We start from the raw sequence: 15183 nt of genomic DNA on the forward strand, positions 1-15183 counted from the left end.
TTGTACCTGTATTTCAGGGGAGATTTTGTCTTTGCATGTGGAGAAGGCTGCTGCTTTGCTCTTTGAAGGAATCACAGCTTTAGCAGTGGATTAATGACCTCCATCAGAACTTTGCCTTGGCACTGCAGTTGGTTAGCTATGCTCCTGGCGTCTCACATTCTCCTCAAACAGATTTTGGAATTTTAACTTCCTAGAAGTTGCTATAAAGATCACACGTTTTTAAAGCAATAAATGATAAGAATTATCTAGAAGCAAGGTGATTGCTAATGTAATAGAACAACGGTTACAATAAGGGCTATTTGGCATGACAATCAGCACTGCACTCTGTACCTCATAAACAAAGAGAGAAATAAAAAACTGTATTATGGTGGGCCTGCTGTACAATGCTCCAAGTGGAAAATAATTAAAGGAAATATATGATCAATTCAACTGCCACATAATTGAAAGACTTGAAAAAACAAGTGCTGGAGAGTGACTTCTTTAGATACTGCAGAAACTGTTGATTTTTTGTCCCAGCTCACGACTTTATCTGATTTAAAGGTATAATGGAACTTTTCATTTCTGTGTCAGAAATACAAGAATCCAAAGCCATTCTTTGTTCATTGTTTAGTTTTGGCAACAGCTGCTTATCAGGAAAAGGCTCTATTTTCACTTCTTAGTCGTGGAACTGGCTTCTTTATTACTGCATATAATATGCTTGCAGTACTGTGCTGGTGTTTTTGAAGGCAGCTGCTACATTTTTTCATTTTTTCAGAGAAAAAGCTAGCAAACTTAAAAATAAATTAGGTTTCCTGCTAAGTATTAGATGTGAACATATTAGTATTAGGGAACATAGTATTAGGGAACAAGGAAAAGAAAAGAAAACAAAACAAAACAAGGTTTATCCAGGAGGTCAAGAGGTTACAGTTCCCCAGTCTTCTTCCTGGATTAATTAGTAAACTCCTGCCCACGACCAACTCGTCATTTGCAAAGATACTTTACAAAATGCATGGATATGTTGTGAAACTCAAGGTTCTGTGGTCATATTGGTAAACAGTTCCCAAATCTAAAGCTACAGCACACAGAACCATAAAGATATTAAGAATGGTAATAAAATAACCTTCTCATCAAGAAGTTTGCTTAGTCATGTGTTGTCAGATACTAACTGAAGGTTTCATTAACATTCCTGTAAATACAAACCAGAACAGTTCTCCTGTGTAATCTTTTTGCTGCACCATATGTATGGGTGTTCTTTTATTTTTTCCCTTTTTATTTGCTACTGCCCTGTTTAAAAAATTGTTCCTTCTTCACACCTTTATGTGCCACGAGGTGTAATGCTACCTTCTCTAGGAAAGGAAGGACTCGATCTTCCTTTCTCTCAGCCGGTCTTGGACTCTTACTGTCTTACACAGCAGTATATATCCAGGAGAGTAAACAACATTCTTCCCACAAAATAGGCATGGTGGTTTCTGCTGTGGCATGCCAACTCCTCAGGCAGGTTGGCCCCAAAGTCATAGAATCATAAAATTGTTTGAATTGGAAGGGACACTTAAAGATCATCTGGTCCAACTCCCCTGCACTGAACAGGAGCACCTACAGCTCAGTCAGGTGCTCAGAGCCCTGTCCAGCCTGACCTTGAATGTCTCCAGGAATGGAGTACCCACCATCTCCCTGGACAACCTGTTCCAGTGCTCACCAACCTTACTGCAAAAAGCTTCCTCCTTCTGCCCTATCTAAATCTCCCCTCTTTTAGTTAGAAATCATTTCCCCTTGTCCTATCATAACAGACCCTGATAGAGACTCTCCTTTCTTACAGCCCCCCTTTAGATACTGAAAAGCCGCTATCGGGTCTCCCTGGAGCCTTCTCTTCTCCAGGCTGAACAGCTCCAGCTTTCAGTCTATCCTCATAGGGGAGTCCTTTCCTTGTCAGTGCTTGGGGTCATCAATACTGGGACAGTGGAGTTCTGATGCTGTAGGCTCCCACCCAAGGATCCTCATCTCTTCGTGGAGGACTTGTAGAAGAATTAGATAATATTCACTGCTGTTTGAGCAGCAGCAGGTGTTTCTGTATCTGAATGGATGGAAGGGTGTACAGGGCAGTAAAAGGCAGTGTTTCTTCCTGAACGCTTTACGTGGTGGCAGGTCTGGGTGTCATCTGGAGACCACTGTTTCAGTGCTGAAGTTGTTAGGCTGAGAGTCATTTGGGAACATCTCACCCTAGATGTGGATTATTGCAGCTTCAGCATTGCAGAGCTGCCTTTACTGCATGCACTGACCTGCCTGGGTTAGAGTTCCCAGTCCAATTTGTTACTGTAAATCCAGCTGTGCCACACCTCATTTCCATGTGAGTCACCTCCAGCTCAGTCAGACATCTCAGCTATTTGCAGGAGAATTTCTAGATCTTCTAAGGAGGCAATAGTAGCTTTCATTTACTTTTCTTTACTTCTCAATCAATACTTGCATTCACTTCTCAATTTAGACATTCTCCCTGTGTGGTGCAGCAGGCTGGAGAGCAGTCCCCACAGAAAGGCATCTGGGGGTTCTGGCTGACCACAAGTTGAATCTGAGCAGCAGTGTGTGCTGACAGGCAAAAGGGCCAATTGTAACCCGGGGTGCATCAGGCCCAACAGTGCCAGAGAGCAAGAGGAGGGATTATCTCTGCATTGCACTGTGCTGCCTCGCCTCCAGCACTGTGTGTAGGTTTGAGTGCCACAAAAAGGATATAAAGCTGTTAGCATCCAAAGGAGGGCAATAAAGATGAGGAAGAATGTGTGACTAAGGTGCATAAGGGGTGGCTGAGGTTCCTTGATTTGTTCAGCCCGGATCAGAGAGGGCTGAGTGGGAGGCCACAGTGGCCTACAGCTTTCTCATGAGGGGAGCAGAGGAGCAGGCTACTGGCTAAATTCTGTTTTATCTGTGCAGCCACAAGTAGTCCTGGAATTCCTGCAGCCCTGGAAGTACTGCCTTGCAGCAGGCAGAGGCAGAGACCCCACCATACACGTGGAGTGGGCAGTGGGGCTGGGTACAAGTGGTGCTTGCTGGCAAATGTGAGCTGCCTGGAAGGGAGCAATGTGGCCCATCAAAACTTTAAGTGGGAACATGTCACCAATATCAAACCACTTTCCTGGTGTAACCGTAGGGCTGTAGCAGGAGGGATGCCACCCCAGGTTGTTAATGCAAAGAACTGCCATTGGATTTAACAAACTTCTGCTTAGGCCCAGCCCGGACTGCTGGCGGGCTTCGGCTCTTGGGATTTCGGCACTATACCTGTGCCAGGCAGACCTCCGGGAAGGCGCCGGGCACGGCCGCCCGCCCGGGGGGGGCTGCGAGGCAGGCCGGGGAGGAGGGAATGCGGCTGGCGCCCGCCTCGCCCTCCTACACCCGCAGCTCCGGTGCCGGGGAAGGCGGGCGGCGGCGGGGGGGGGAGACGAGCGGCATGAGCGGCGGGTCGGCGGCGGGGGCTGCGCTGCTGGCGCTGGCGCTGGCGGCGGCAGGAGAGGCGGCGGCGGTGCTGCGGGACGGCGGCTACGAGGGGCTGCTGGCCGCCGTGCATCCCCGCGTGCCGGAGGACGGCCGGCTCATCGCCCGCCTGCAGGTAAGGCGTAAGGCGGCAAGCCCTGGAAGGGGCAGCTCAGGCGGCTTCGCGCTGCCCGGCACATGCAGGGCAACTGCCCACCCCCGGAGGGAGAATCGGGCCCGACGCTCTCTTCTAGCCGCCAACAAGCTGTACAGCAAATACTGTAGTCGAGATCGATAGTGGAGGGCACACTCTGCTAATCCCGTGTTTTTATTGCATGTTTGACAGGAGATGATCACGGAAGCTTCCTCTTATCTGTTCAGTGCTACGAAGGGAAGGGTCTACTTCAGAAGTGTAAAGATTCTGATACCTCCGACGTGGAGAGAGAAAAGTTATGAGAAACCAAAACATGAGTCCTATGAAAAGGTAAGACTCAACACCAGCTGCACTGAATGGGGCTCAATTAAAAGTTACTTGAACATTCATTTGTATGCCCAAATGTACAGTAACTTTTAAGAAGTGTCATGTACACCATTCACATGAGAATGCTCTTAAGAACAGAAAAAATGGTCCGTGAACTACCATTAGCAAGTACATAAGTAATGAGCATCAGTAACAACATAGAGTTGTGCAATCCTGTTGGTTTTTCAATCAGAAACAAGAGAATGCTGGACTGCAAGGAGCTCCGCGTTAACTCCATCATAGTCCATAAGCTGAATGCTTTACAGGCTCTTGAATCGTTTTAGAAGCTTAGTTTGAATATCTGTGATCTGAACATTCTAATTTCATTTCTTTACCCATTTTCACTTTTATGACAGGTTGGGAACATTCATGTGTGAGTTCCAGTGATGACTGGGTGTATTTTTCCCCTTTTGCATTCTTAACCCATCATCCTTCTAAGCTGTTACAGAATGGCTTGGGTTGGAAGAGGCCTTAAAGATCATGCAGTAAATTAGGTCATAGTTTTCTAATTGCACTGTGGCTGGTATTTGTGCTGAAGACAGCAGTAATACTTGTCTAGGTGGAGTTTCAGACTCATTAAGAAAGATCTGGCAAGAAAGCCAAGGAAATCAAGAACAGCAAAGTCACCTTATTGTTACGGAAATAAAAAAAGCACAGGCTAGTTGTCTCCATTTATTCAAAACTTTGTGTACCTGCAATACAGGAAATGGGATGCACATGAATCTGTATTTTAGCTATTTGCATGGGCACTGCTACTTAATGACCAGCTCCACAAGTATGAGATATTTGCAGCAGACATTCCAATATACTCTATCAGTAAGTAATATAACATCAAATATCACATAAAATAATATATTTGACATAGGTTGGCTCCTATTTATTTCAGTGGAAATTACAACATCTACAAAGAGTACAATAACATTATTTGATAGAGCAAATTCTCAGCTACAAAACACTGTTTTTCAGTACAATTACCACTGTTAGCTGCATTTTCACCAGTGATGAACAAATGCCTGTATGCTATGCTTGTAAAAATCTATACCAGTAGAAGTGACCACTGTCATTGTTGCCACTGCTGAAATCATAGAATCATAGAATGGCCTGGGTTGAAAAGGTCCTCATCTCGTTTCAACACCCCTGCTGTGAGCAGTGACCAGGCTGCCCAGGGCCGCATTCAGCCTTGTCCAGCCTCCAGGGATGGGGCATCCACAATCTCTCTGTGCAGGCTGTTCCAGTGCGTCACCACTCTGAGAGTGAAAAACTTCTGTTGTTTGTCTTGCTGCAACAGAAGTTTGGAGCTCAGTTGTGGGCTAGGTGGTACTGTATTGGATAGTTTAAATAAAAAAATATTTTATCTGTTAGTCAAAAAAATATTTTCTCCCTTAATCTAGTTACTTTTTGTAATTTTTCGTACTTTTTTATGATTTTAGGCAGATGTCATAGTGGCAGCTCCTCATTGGAAACATGGTGATGACCCATACACCCTGCAACACGATGCATGTGGAAAAATGGGAAAATACATCCATTTCACACCTAACTTCCTAGTAAATGATTATGTGACAGACATCTATGGCTCACGGGGTAAACTGCCTAAATTGTTTACTTCTCCAGTTTGCCTTAGTGTGGAACAAAAGATGGAATATTGAACGCTGATGATAAAATAAGCCAATTTTAATTAACATAAAACCTAAGACTTCCAGACGATGTTATTTAAAATTGGTCACACTTAGGCATAGAAGTGAATTGCTTGATATTAAAACTGCTTGAGATGTGATGGTTACTGGAAGGCTGCTGGTCAAAAAGTCCCTGCCACAGTGTTGCTAGTCAATTTCTGCAGGCAGGGATGTAACAGCCAACTCTGGTCACTCTGTGTTTGCCCTTCCATCCTCTCTGCAGGCAGAACCTTTGTGCATGAGTGGGCCCACCTTCGCTGGGGGGTGTTTGATGAATATGATGATGACAGACCATTCTATGTCACTGGACAGAATCAGGTTAAAGTTACAAGGTAATTCAACATTTGTTCCTACAAGCTCTTTCTGGTATGCTTTAGAAAGCTGCTTGGTGTTTTTCTATAAGCTCTTGAGGTATCCCTGTTTCTTTTAGCCTTTATTTTATCTTTCATTAAATATTCTTCTTTCTTTATGAGTCAATCACTATTTTCCGTGCATTCACCTTTACTCATTTCTGTGGTTGATGGCTTGGCAGTGGTGATGACTGTTACATTTTTCTGGCCTGGCACTGGAGACTTCATCACTTCTGGACTCTACTGCTGAAGAGGAAATGGTATTTGTTCAGAAATCATCCTTCCATGGTCTACTTAAACGTTTCTCCTTCATCTGAGCATGCTACAGGTTTGGGGCTTTCCTGCTGAGCTCCTTAGTTTCTCTTCTTCAACCCATGTTTTCTTCTTTGCTAAATCTGCACATATTCACCTCTGCATTCACTATAGCAGGAGTACCTGGCTCATGACCTGCTTTTCCTTACTGTCTATACAACCAAATGAACCTTGGGAAACAAAGTTTTATTACAGCACATTTGGCCTGGAACTCACCAAGCCTAAGGTACACCAAGAGGCCATTTACAGCTGTTTTCCAGGGTGCAGAAGCATTTAGAAGATGTGACTTCCGGATGAATGAGATTGCTTCTGCAATAAGCACTTCTGGCTGAATAAGACTGCTTCTGTAAACTTTGTAATTGTAATATTTCTACTTAGTCAAGAGGCTGAAGTGATGAAGAAGGAAAAAAATCAGTAATTCTTCTTCATGTCACTTTGCTATGTATATTCATATCTCTTTACAACGTTAACTTTTATGCAGGTGGGTTGCAGACATTGCAAGCATCATTAACGTCAGCACTATGTTCAGGTAGGGTTTTAAGTGGAAATGTATTCTTTTTTATCCTTAGATGTTCCTCTGATCTTACTGGCATCTATGTCTGTGAAAAAAACTCCTGCACTGATGGTAGTTGTGTCATTAATAAGATAACAGGGCTTTTTAAAGAAGGATGTGCATTTATTCCTGAGAGAAATCAGACCGCAGTATCATCAATAATGTATATGCAAAGTTTATCATCCGTAAGTACAAACATACAAGAACAGATTTCTTTCAGAGAAACACTATCACAAAATATGATATATCCTTCTTCTATGTTACATTTGATTCAACTTCTTTGTAAGCAAATCAGCTGTAATATATACTGTTATTAATGTGGTATTAAGTTAACTATGAGGTGGTTTCCCAACTGTGTGTATACAAAAATCAGCAGTTATGGTTTTCCATTGTTTTATTTATTTCTCTGCTATCTCTTACTTCTGATTTTTATCTACCTGTTCTGAACATTTTAGGTGGCTGAATTCTGTAATGAGCAAAACCACAACAGAGAAGCACCCAATCTGCAGAATCGAATGTGTGACTACAGAAGTACATGGGAAGTAATTAAAAACTCTACAGATTTTGAAAATGATCTTCCATTGACCAGCAACAGCCTCGTTACTCCTCCCTCCTTCTCATTGCTGCAGAAGAGAGACAGAGTCATCTGTTTAGTTCTTGATGTTTCCAAGACTATAGCTGGGGTAAATTCTCCATCACATATACTTCATTGCACATTGTACTTTTTTTTGTCTTATGTTTTCAGAAACTTTACTCATCTAGAAATAGTCTCCATGCAGAGACAGAGAAACCTGATTAGAGATGAAAGGAATCTGCTGGACAGTGAGAGGAGTGTCCAGGATTTTCTCAAATTTTTGAGGCAGAGGAGTCACAACTAACATGAGAGAGGCCAGGACAGCAATGCAGGATACTGGCCAGGTGGCTGTCAGTGGCAAGGTTTTGAGTGGAATGAAGGACATTGTGTGCTGGGTAACCTGAAGTGCGGAAAAGGTGGACATGAACCAGAAGAGTAGGGGGAAAGCTGGGAGGAACAAAAAAATTCCAGAAGAGATGGGTCAGAGGGCCTTCTTCACTGATGAACAGTGTTCAACAGTAGGCTAAGTATTTGATAAGCTTGAGGCTAATCTTTAGTGAAACAAACTGAATAGCATATCTGGGTTTTGCATTCTAAATTAACATTGGAACTTGCAAAATTGAATATTTAATGTTCCTTGCCTCTGTGATATTTTCTGCCAAGGATTTTTAGCTATCAGTTTATAATTTGCAGCATTCATTGTTACTTCACATGCTTAACAAAATTCTTTGCTTTTCACTCATTTTATGTGTAGGGTAACTGGATCAATAGATTGCATCAAGCAGCAGAATTGTATTTACTGCAAATTGTGGAAGAAAATTCTTATGTTGGTATTGTCACATTCGGTGACAAAGCAGAGATCAAAACTCACATGCACCAGATAGTCAGTGATGATGCACGGAAGCAGCTTGCTTCATGCCTCCCTACAGCTCCAAGGGGAAAGAGGGCAAATGTTTGTGCAGGCCTGAGGCTGGCATGTGAGGTAAAGCATCACATACACCACTTCTGTTTGCACTGAATAGGTGGTTTGTTTTTTCAAAAGTAAGGATATCTGTGTCTATGTCACATCAAATGTCTTCTACTGTTTATTGCATGGTTTCTGAAACAAACTCTCCTATCTTTCCTGTGAAATACTGTTTCATATTCTTTCTAAATTATTTCTAAAACTGAAGCTGACACAATGCGTTTCTGCTGTCTTTGATTAAGTGGGATTTTGTTTGCTAAATTCAACTTAGATTTGACTAGAATCACATTTATTTTTGGCCTTGATATGCAATATAAATTAATTAACGTGCTTTTATTATTGCATCTTCAAGTACAGTGTATGAAGCACACTTTTTCCCTGCCTCAGTTTACCTCAGCCTGTTGAGTACTGCAACAGTTCTGCAAAGGAATTATATGAAATGCACGCATTCTGCCACTGGGGTGGGTCACCATCTCTCTGAATTTTATCAGAGAAACGACACAGAAATCTGGAAGCAGTGATATTTTTTGTGTCAGGTTTTAATAGACTTCCTGCATGCTGAAGCCTTTAGCCTCAGCCTTCTGCTGGGAGGATTAATGTCTGCTTAAATATGCCTGAGAGAAAGGGAAGTACATTAGTTGTTCACTGCATGTCTCACTGTCAAGTACTCGTGTGCCATATTCTCATTTTAGTCCCTGTTATTTCTACACCTTACTGCCATGTACAACTTAGAGGATATTCATTCTGATAGACTGTCTTTAAACATGGTGTCAAAATTAATTACTGTGTAGGTTATGTGATATTTATTCTTTGCTAAAGCTTGTTCTACCACCAGGTCATTAGGAAGAAAGAAGGACATCTGTATGGATCTGAAATTATACTAGTGACAGGTGGACAGGACAATAGTACAAGCAGGTGTTTTTCTGAACTGATTAATGGTGGATCAATCATCCATACGATTACTGTAGGGTCCTCAGCTGCTAAGGAGATCGAACACTTCTCCAAAGAGACAGGTAAGTATAGGAGCAAAGCATGCCTCCAATCTGAAGATGCTGGGAAAACTCTGATGAAGAAAGTGGTTAGAGGACACAGGGAAGAGGGACACCTGTCTTCCCTCCCTGATACCACTGCAGTTCTGCTGTAACCTGTGTACATTTTGCAGATCAGATGCAGCTCTTGTGTCTTATATATCTAATAGCTAAATCTGTAATAAATCATGCTGTTTCAGGAGGATTTAAGTTTTTTGTCCCAGAAAGGCTGGACTTCAGTGACTTACTGGACGTTTTTACTGGAATTTTGTCCACAAGTGGAGATACTTTCCATCAATCCGTTCAGGTTTGTGTTACAGGCATGGTTAATAATTCTGCTTACTGTTTTTCAGATAAGATCAAAATGTAGCAAACTTATCTAGGTGTCTTCCTCCCTCTTTCCAGGTGACCGCTTCACCAGGCTGATGTATAATTGTCTGTTTGTAGGTTAAGCAGTGGTGAGTAAACACACTTGTGTTTACTCTAAGTTCTTTCGTATTACTTGGAAAACTGTAGAAAGTTTCCTTGATTTCTACTGCATGCTAGAATATATCAAGCTTTTTCTCTGCAGTTTGTGGAGATAATTATCACTTCAAGCAAGACACAACATGCCGTCAGGAATTCTGATCATCCAAGAAAGTCACAGGGATGAAGTCCTGTCTTCATCAGGAGCATTATTTATTGATTTCCCACAGGGAGGAATATATAGGTGGAACTCTAAATTCATAAATCAGTCTTATTCAGGATCATGTTCTTTAATATCAGCTGTTTCAGCTGTGAAAGTAGTGATGTCCCATGTACCTCTGCATTTCTAGAATTCCATTCGGTAATCCTGTCTAGAACTGACAGAATAATTTTGTTCTTTTTGATAGATTGAAAGTGCTGGTGAAAGTATTGCAGGGCACCAGCAACTCAGGAGGACAGTGACTATTGATAGCACTGTGGGACGAGAAACCTTCTTTGTAGCCACATGGCAAGCTGCTGAACCACCACAAATCATCCTGGTTGATCCCACTGGAAGAAGCTACACCAGCAAGGACTTCGACTTCGATTCAGTTTTCCATGTAGCTCGCCTCCAGATTCCAGGAACTGCAGAGGTACAAACTGTTTTCTTTTTGTCTTTAACAATGGGGGGAACATCCTGACTCTACATTTCTTCCATTTCATTGATGTTAGGTTAAGTAAAATCATTTAATGCCTTGAGATAGAATTGCTCTTCTATACTACTGACTGCTGCTGTTGCCAAACAGAAGTGTTCAAGAGAGCTACCTGAAGGTTTTGTCTGTATTGTCCTTATTATACTTAACATTTGATTTACACCTTAACAGCAAATTTTTGAATACTATCAGCAAATAGTAAACAAATTTTATCTCATTTCTGTTCTAAGCAATAGATAACGTTTCTTTAACGTGGTAAGTCCATTTAAAATTACCGTATTGTACATAGAAACTTATTTCCATCATAAAACTTCTGAAGACTTATTTTTCATAGAATTTTGTTCTTAATCTCCTGAATATTCCATAGGAGCTAAAGAAGTAAATTGAAACTGATGTTTGTGGTCTCATGGAATGGCTGCCAACAGTCAAAGGACAATTGGAAAGCACTTCTTTACTCTGAGTTGTAATTATGAGTGCTCCCACTGACAAAACACAGCTACTTGTGGGGTGCTACTTAGTCTAAATAGGCTGACAGAATTTAAATAATGACAAATTAAATAATCCAAAAAATTGTTATTTCATTTGAAAATATTTGGTTTTTTTTGTTTGTTTGTTTTTTTTTCAGACAGGAGACTGGACATACACATTAATAAATGTTCACCTGGCTCCTCAAGTTCTAACATTGTCAGTAACTTCTCGAGCAGCAAATTCTACTATACCTGCTGTGGCTGTGAAAACCTATATGAGTGAAGATACAGCTTTCTATCCTAGCGCAGTGGTTGCCTATGTGCAGATTAGTCAAGGTTTTTTCCCTATTCTTGGGGCAAATGTGACTGCCATTATCAGTTCAGAGAATGGAGATCCTGTTGCCTTTGAACTTCTGGACAATGGAGCAGGTAACAAGACTCTAGGACTACAAATTCAGAAGTATCTATAACATTAAATTAAAGACTCCTGGAAGTACTGTTTTCACCCAGTCCTTTATGATACAGTGCTCTGAGGAAGAGTTTCCAATGTTCTGTGGTAACACACACAAGTGTCACTAACCTTGTTGAAGTTACTTCTAGATAAACTTTTGTTCAGAACAAAAAAAAATTATTTATGTGCATGAATTAAATGCACAGACATGTTCCAATAAGCAGAACTGTGCTGTGTGCATTAGTTATCAGTTGTCATTCCAGCTGATAGAATTGTTGATCCTCAGCGCATTGGAAGATGAGGTCTTCAAGGCTCAATAAGTTAAAAAGCTGTTATCAGGGTGAAGTGCAAGCATTTCCAGGCAGAAACTGCAGGCCCTATGTTCTGCTGCCTCTTAACAGTTGTCAAGAAAAAGTGTAAATACCTCAAAGGCATTAGAATTTAGTAATGTTTAGTAAATCCCACATTTGCTTTGCAGAAATTATTATGGTTAATTAAACTTGCTGCAAGGCAGCACAGTCTTAACTGCATAGTCCATCACGTTGGTGGAAAGGATTTTTGTACAGAATAGGTAGTTATGAAATAATTTTGTAACTTTTGGAGCTACTTTGATAAATTGTTGTTTAAATACTCCCTGGTTTGTATCACCTTGCAGGTAAACCCCTAAATGAGAATACTTTTTGGGAATGCACAATGAGCACTTCAGAAATGCAGGTCCTCTGTTTCCCCTGAATTCCTGGGCACTTTCCCAGAGCCCAGCTTGAGGAATCAAGTGTGACAACTTGCAAAATGATTTTCCTAAATTAGCTTTTTCTTCAGCTAAGCTTCAGTACAAGGAAGAATCTTAACTTCAGATCATTTTAACATGCAACCAAAGGCAGAATTGCTGCACGGATTGCCTATCAGAGAAGAATTTGCATATTCTTAAATTCTACTTTCTATGTATGTATCTAGGAATCATAAAAAAGCACATTCATTGTTGTTTGAAAGCAATTTATGTCACTCTTTTGTCTAGGTTCTGACATTGTTAAGAATGATGGCATCTATTCCAAGTACTTGTTTTCTTTCTCTGGGAATGGCAGATACAGCCTGAAAGTTCATGTCCAAGCTAACAGGACTACCATGCCACAAACTCCAATGCCATGGAGTCATGCCATGTATATACCAGGTTATGTAGAAAATGGTAAGATGAAGTAACTCAGAGAAAAATACAAAGCTTCATTTCAAGACCTGAAGATATGATATCCTTGTGAAGATAGTAAGCATAGTCATTAGAACAATGAGAGCCCAGCTGAGAGAGATTTAGTTGTGAAGAATTTGACACATAAATAGTCGTATACCCCAGAAGAATACTGAAAGTAGATTTCAAACAACTATAATGGGACAGTATCTGTATATAGGTAAAAAGGATTTGTTTTTATCTATGAAAAATTATCCACAAGTTTAGTAAGTAGAGGACTCTATTCAGTCATCTTAAAATAAGAATGGTTAAAGTATTAGGAGATTAAACTCTCTTGTTTATATTATAAAAAGCAATAGTTACTTCAATTTCATATTATCTTACTTGCTAAATAGCACTCTTGAAACTACAAAGAAATATATAATGTCCTTGAAATGGCTTTGATAGAGGTGAATGGAATTTTCATATTTAAAACAGTATAAATGTAGTGAAGTTCAGGTAACTCGTGGAGTACAATAATATGCAAACAGTTAAGATTATTGAACATTTTTTAATCTTGCAGGTAAACTCAAGATGAACCCATCAAGACCCCTGGCTATTAAAAATAACATTCAGGTCAGAAGAGGAGGTTTCTCTAGAACAGCTGTGGGAGACTCTTTCACAGTATCTGCAGTTCCAATAGGACCTTATATTGACGTTTTTCCACCGTGTAAAATTATTGACCTTGATGCCAGAATGGAAGATGATAAAGTCATTCTAACATGGACTGCACCAGGAGGTGATTTTGACAAAGGCCAAGGTACGTTTGTTGACTTGCTAGCCTGCCTCCTGCCCAAGATGAAAGATCTGCAGTGGAGTTTTGTCTCACTGACACCAAATGAAATTTAATTAAAAGCTACTGTGGTTCCAGGGCTTTATTCACACTGCAAAATGCTGTATTAGTTATTCTAGTGCTGAACTGGCTTGTGACATGGTACTATGTAAACAGTATTTTAAAAGTGTTTTGGAAAGTGAGTATTTCGAAACAGATTTGAAGTTGGAATGATGGCTGACATACAGATGACAATATCTTTTAATATTTGTATTTTCAGCCGCAAGTTATGAGATCAGAACAAGTGAGACTCCACTGGAACTAAGGGACAGCTTCTATAACACTACTTTTGTGAATACTTCCACTCTATCACCTCAGCGTGCTGGCCGCACAGAAGTATTTGTATTTAAACCAGAAGCTTTTACAACAGGGAACATAACCGTAGTCTATGTTGCAATACGTGCTGTGGATGATGTTTTTCTTTGCTCTGAGCTATCTAATATTGCACAAGCAGTAATGTTTATTCCCCCAATGGCATTTCCCACTTCTAGTACAAAATTTGGTGTTTCAACAATATTGTTACTATTCTTTGGATTATTAATGGTAGTGTGTCTAACAGTAAGTACAAGCCTTTGTTTAGCAAAGAAAAAGAAGAAAAAGATTCTTTTAGAAAATGCAGCTAAGCTGCTTCAGCATAAAGTGTAAGATAGTCAGAGCTCCGGGTACTTTTTAACTGCTTAGATTTGTAAAAGCAAATACCCTACAATAAACAGAGTAAACAAGAAATCAGACTCCAGATATTGTGAAGACACAGCGATTTAACAGCTGAATCATGTTGTCTATATGGTTTATAATGGAAGATTGAGTGACAGCAAATCGGGTCATTTCTTGATAGCTTGTACTGCAGAAATGCAACATCTGTGTACAGTCTTAACACTGTGCAACATTATAGCCTATTCTTACTGTGAAATGGAAAAGTTTTGATTAAGTTGGGAGAGATACTGAAGATAGTATTCCTTTTTTAAAAACAGAAGACAAGCAAAAAAGTAGTGTGAGTTCTGTTTATGCTTCTGTAAACACATTAACCATTCACCTTCAAGGCAAGGTGGGGAATTCCCAGGGAGGAGGAAACTGTGATCAGAGGGTGGGGGAGAAAATTCTGCAACAAGGCAGAAATAATCTTTGTTCTGACCCAGCTGAAGGCAAAGGAATGCTTACTGGAAACCAGAGCAGAAGGAAAGAGACTAGCTGGGGCACTCTGCTTGCAGCTCTCTGATATGTCATGTCTGAAGAAAAACTGTACATTCTGCAATGGTTCCATTGTGTTTCTTCTAATAGAAGGCTGAAAAGTGCTTATTAACAACACATTGGCTTGTTTTGAGTTTACTGTGTCCTTCAAGAAAGTTTTTTTTGCTCATATAGAGACACTAAGGTTATTCTTTTATTTTTATCTGCATCAGTGTATATGTAAATATATGTGAATGTTTGTGTATGTGCACATATGTGTGCAAGTAATGTGGGGGGTTGCTTTTTTTCCCGTAACATGAGCTTGTAAATACAATATCTGACTGTGAAGCTACGTGTAAAGATAAGGTAGGGCAATCAATATTTTATGACCAGACTGAGTCAGTTTGCACTCTACTACTTGAGAGAGAAAAAAAACTGAGGACATTCTAGAATATGTTGTGCTGGATTTACATTGTTT

The 15183-nt window shown here is 40.5% G+C and overlaps 1 protein-coding gene across 1 annotated transcript in view; it reads left to right on the forward strand.

The window, feature by feature from the left end:
* The window catches only part of CLCA2 (chloride channel accessory 2), a 63190-nt gene extending 48363 nt beyond the window's left edge, over positions 1–14827 (forward strand). Inside the window, exons 2-14 of the mRNA XM_065741258.1 lie at positions 3785–3922; positions 5389–5539; positions 5855–5963; positions 6863–7031; positions 7302–7529; positions 8175–8402; positions 9220–9397; positions 9613–9719; positions 10285–10509; positions 11195–11465; positions 12503–12670; positions 13230–13466; positions 13759–14827. Of these exons, the coding sequence (XP_065597330.1) occupies positions 3785–3922; positions 5389–5539; positions 5855–5963; positions 6863–7031; positions 7302–7529; positions 8175–8402; positions 9220–9397; positions 9613–9719; positions 10285–10509; positions 11195–11465; positions 12503–12670; positions 13230–13466; positions 13759–14183 (2634 nt within the window). The 3' untranslated portion in view covers positions 14184–14827. The remainder of the gene's footprint in view (positions 1–3784; positions 3923–5388; positions 5540–5854; positions 5964–6862; positions 7032–7301; positions 7530–8174; positions 8403–9219; positions 9398–9612; positions 9720–10284; positions 10510–11194; positions 11466–12502; positions 12671–13229; positions 13467–13758) is intronic.
* Positions 14828–15183: the final 356 nt, after the last annotated feature.

The sequence above is a fragment of the Cyrtonyx montezumae genome, unplaced genomic scaffold (genome assembly GCF_038088225.1).
Source record: "Cyrtonyx montezumae isolate F1298 unplaced genomic scaffold, pur_monq_1.0 scaffold_1, whole genome shotgun sequence".
In the NCBI taxonomy this organism is placed as follows: domain Eukaryota; kingdom Metazoa; phylum Chordata; class Aves; order Galliformes; family Odontophoridae; genus Cyrtonyx; species Cyrtonyx montezumae.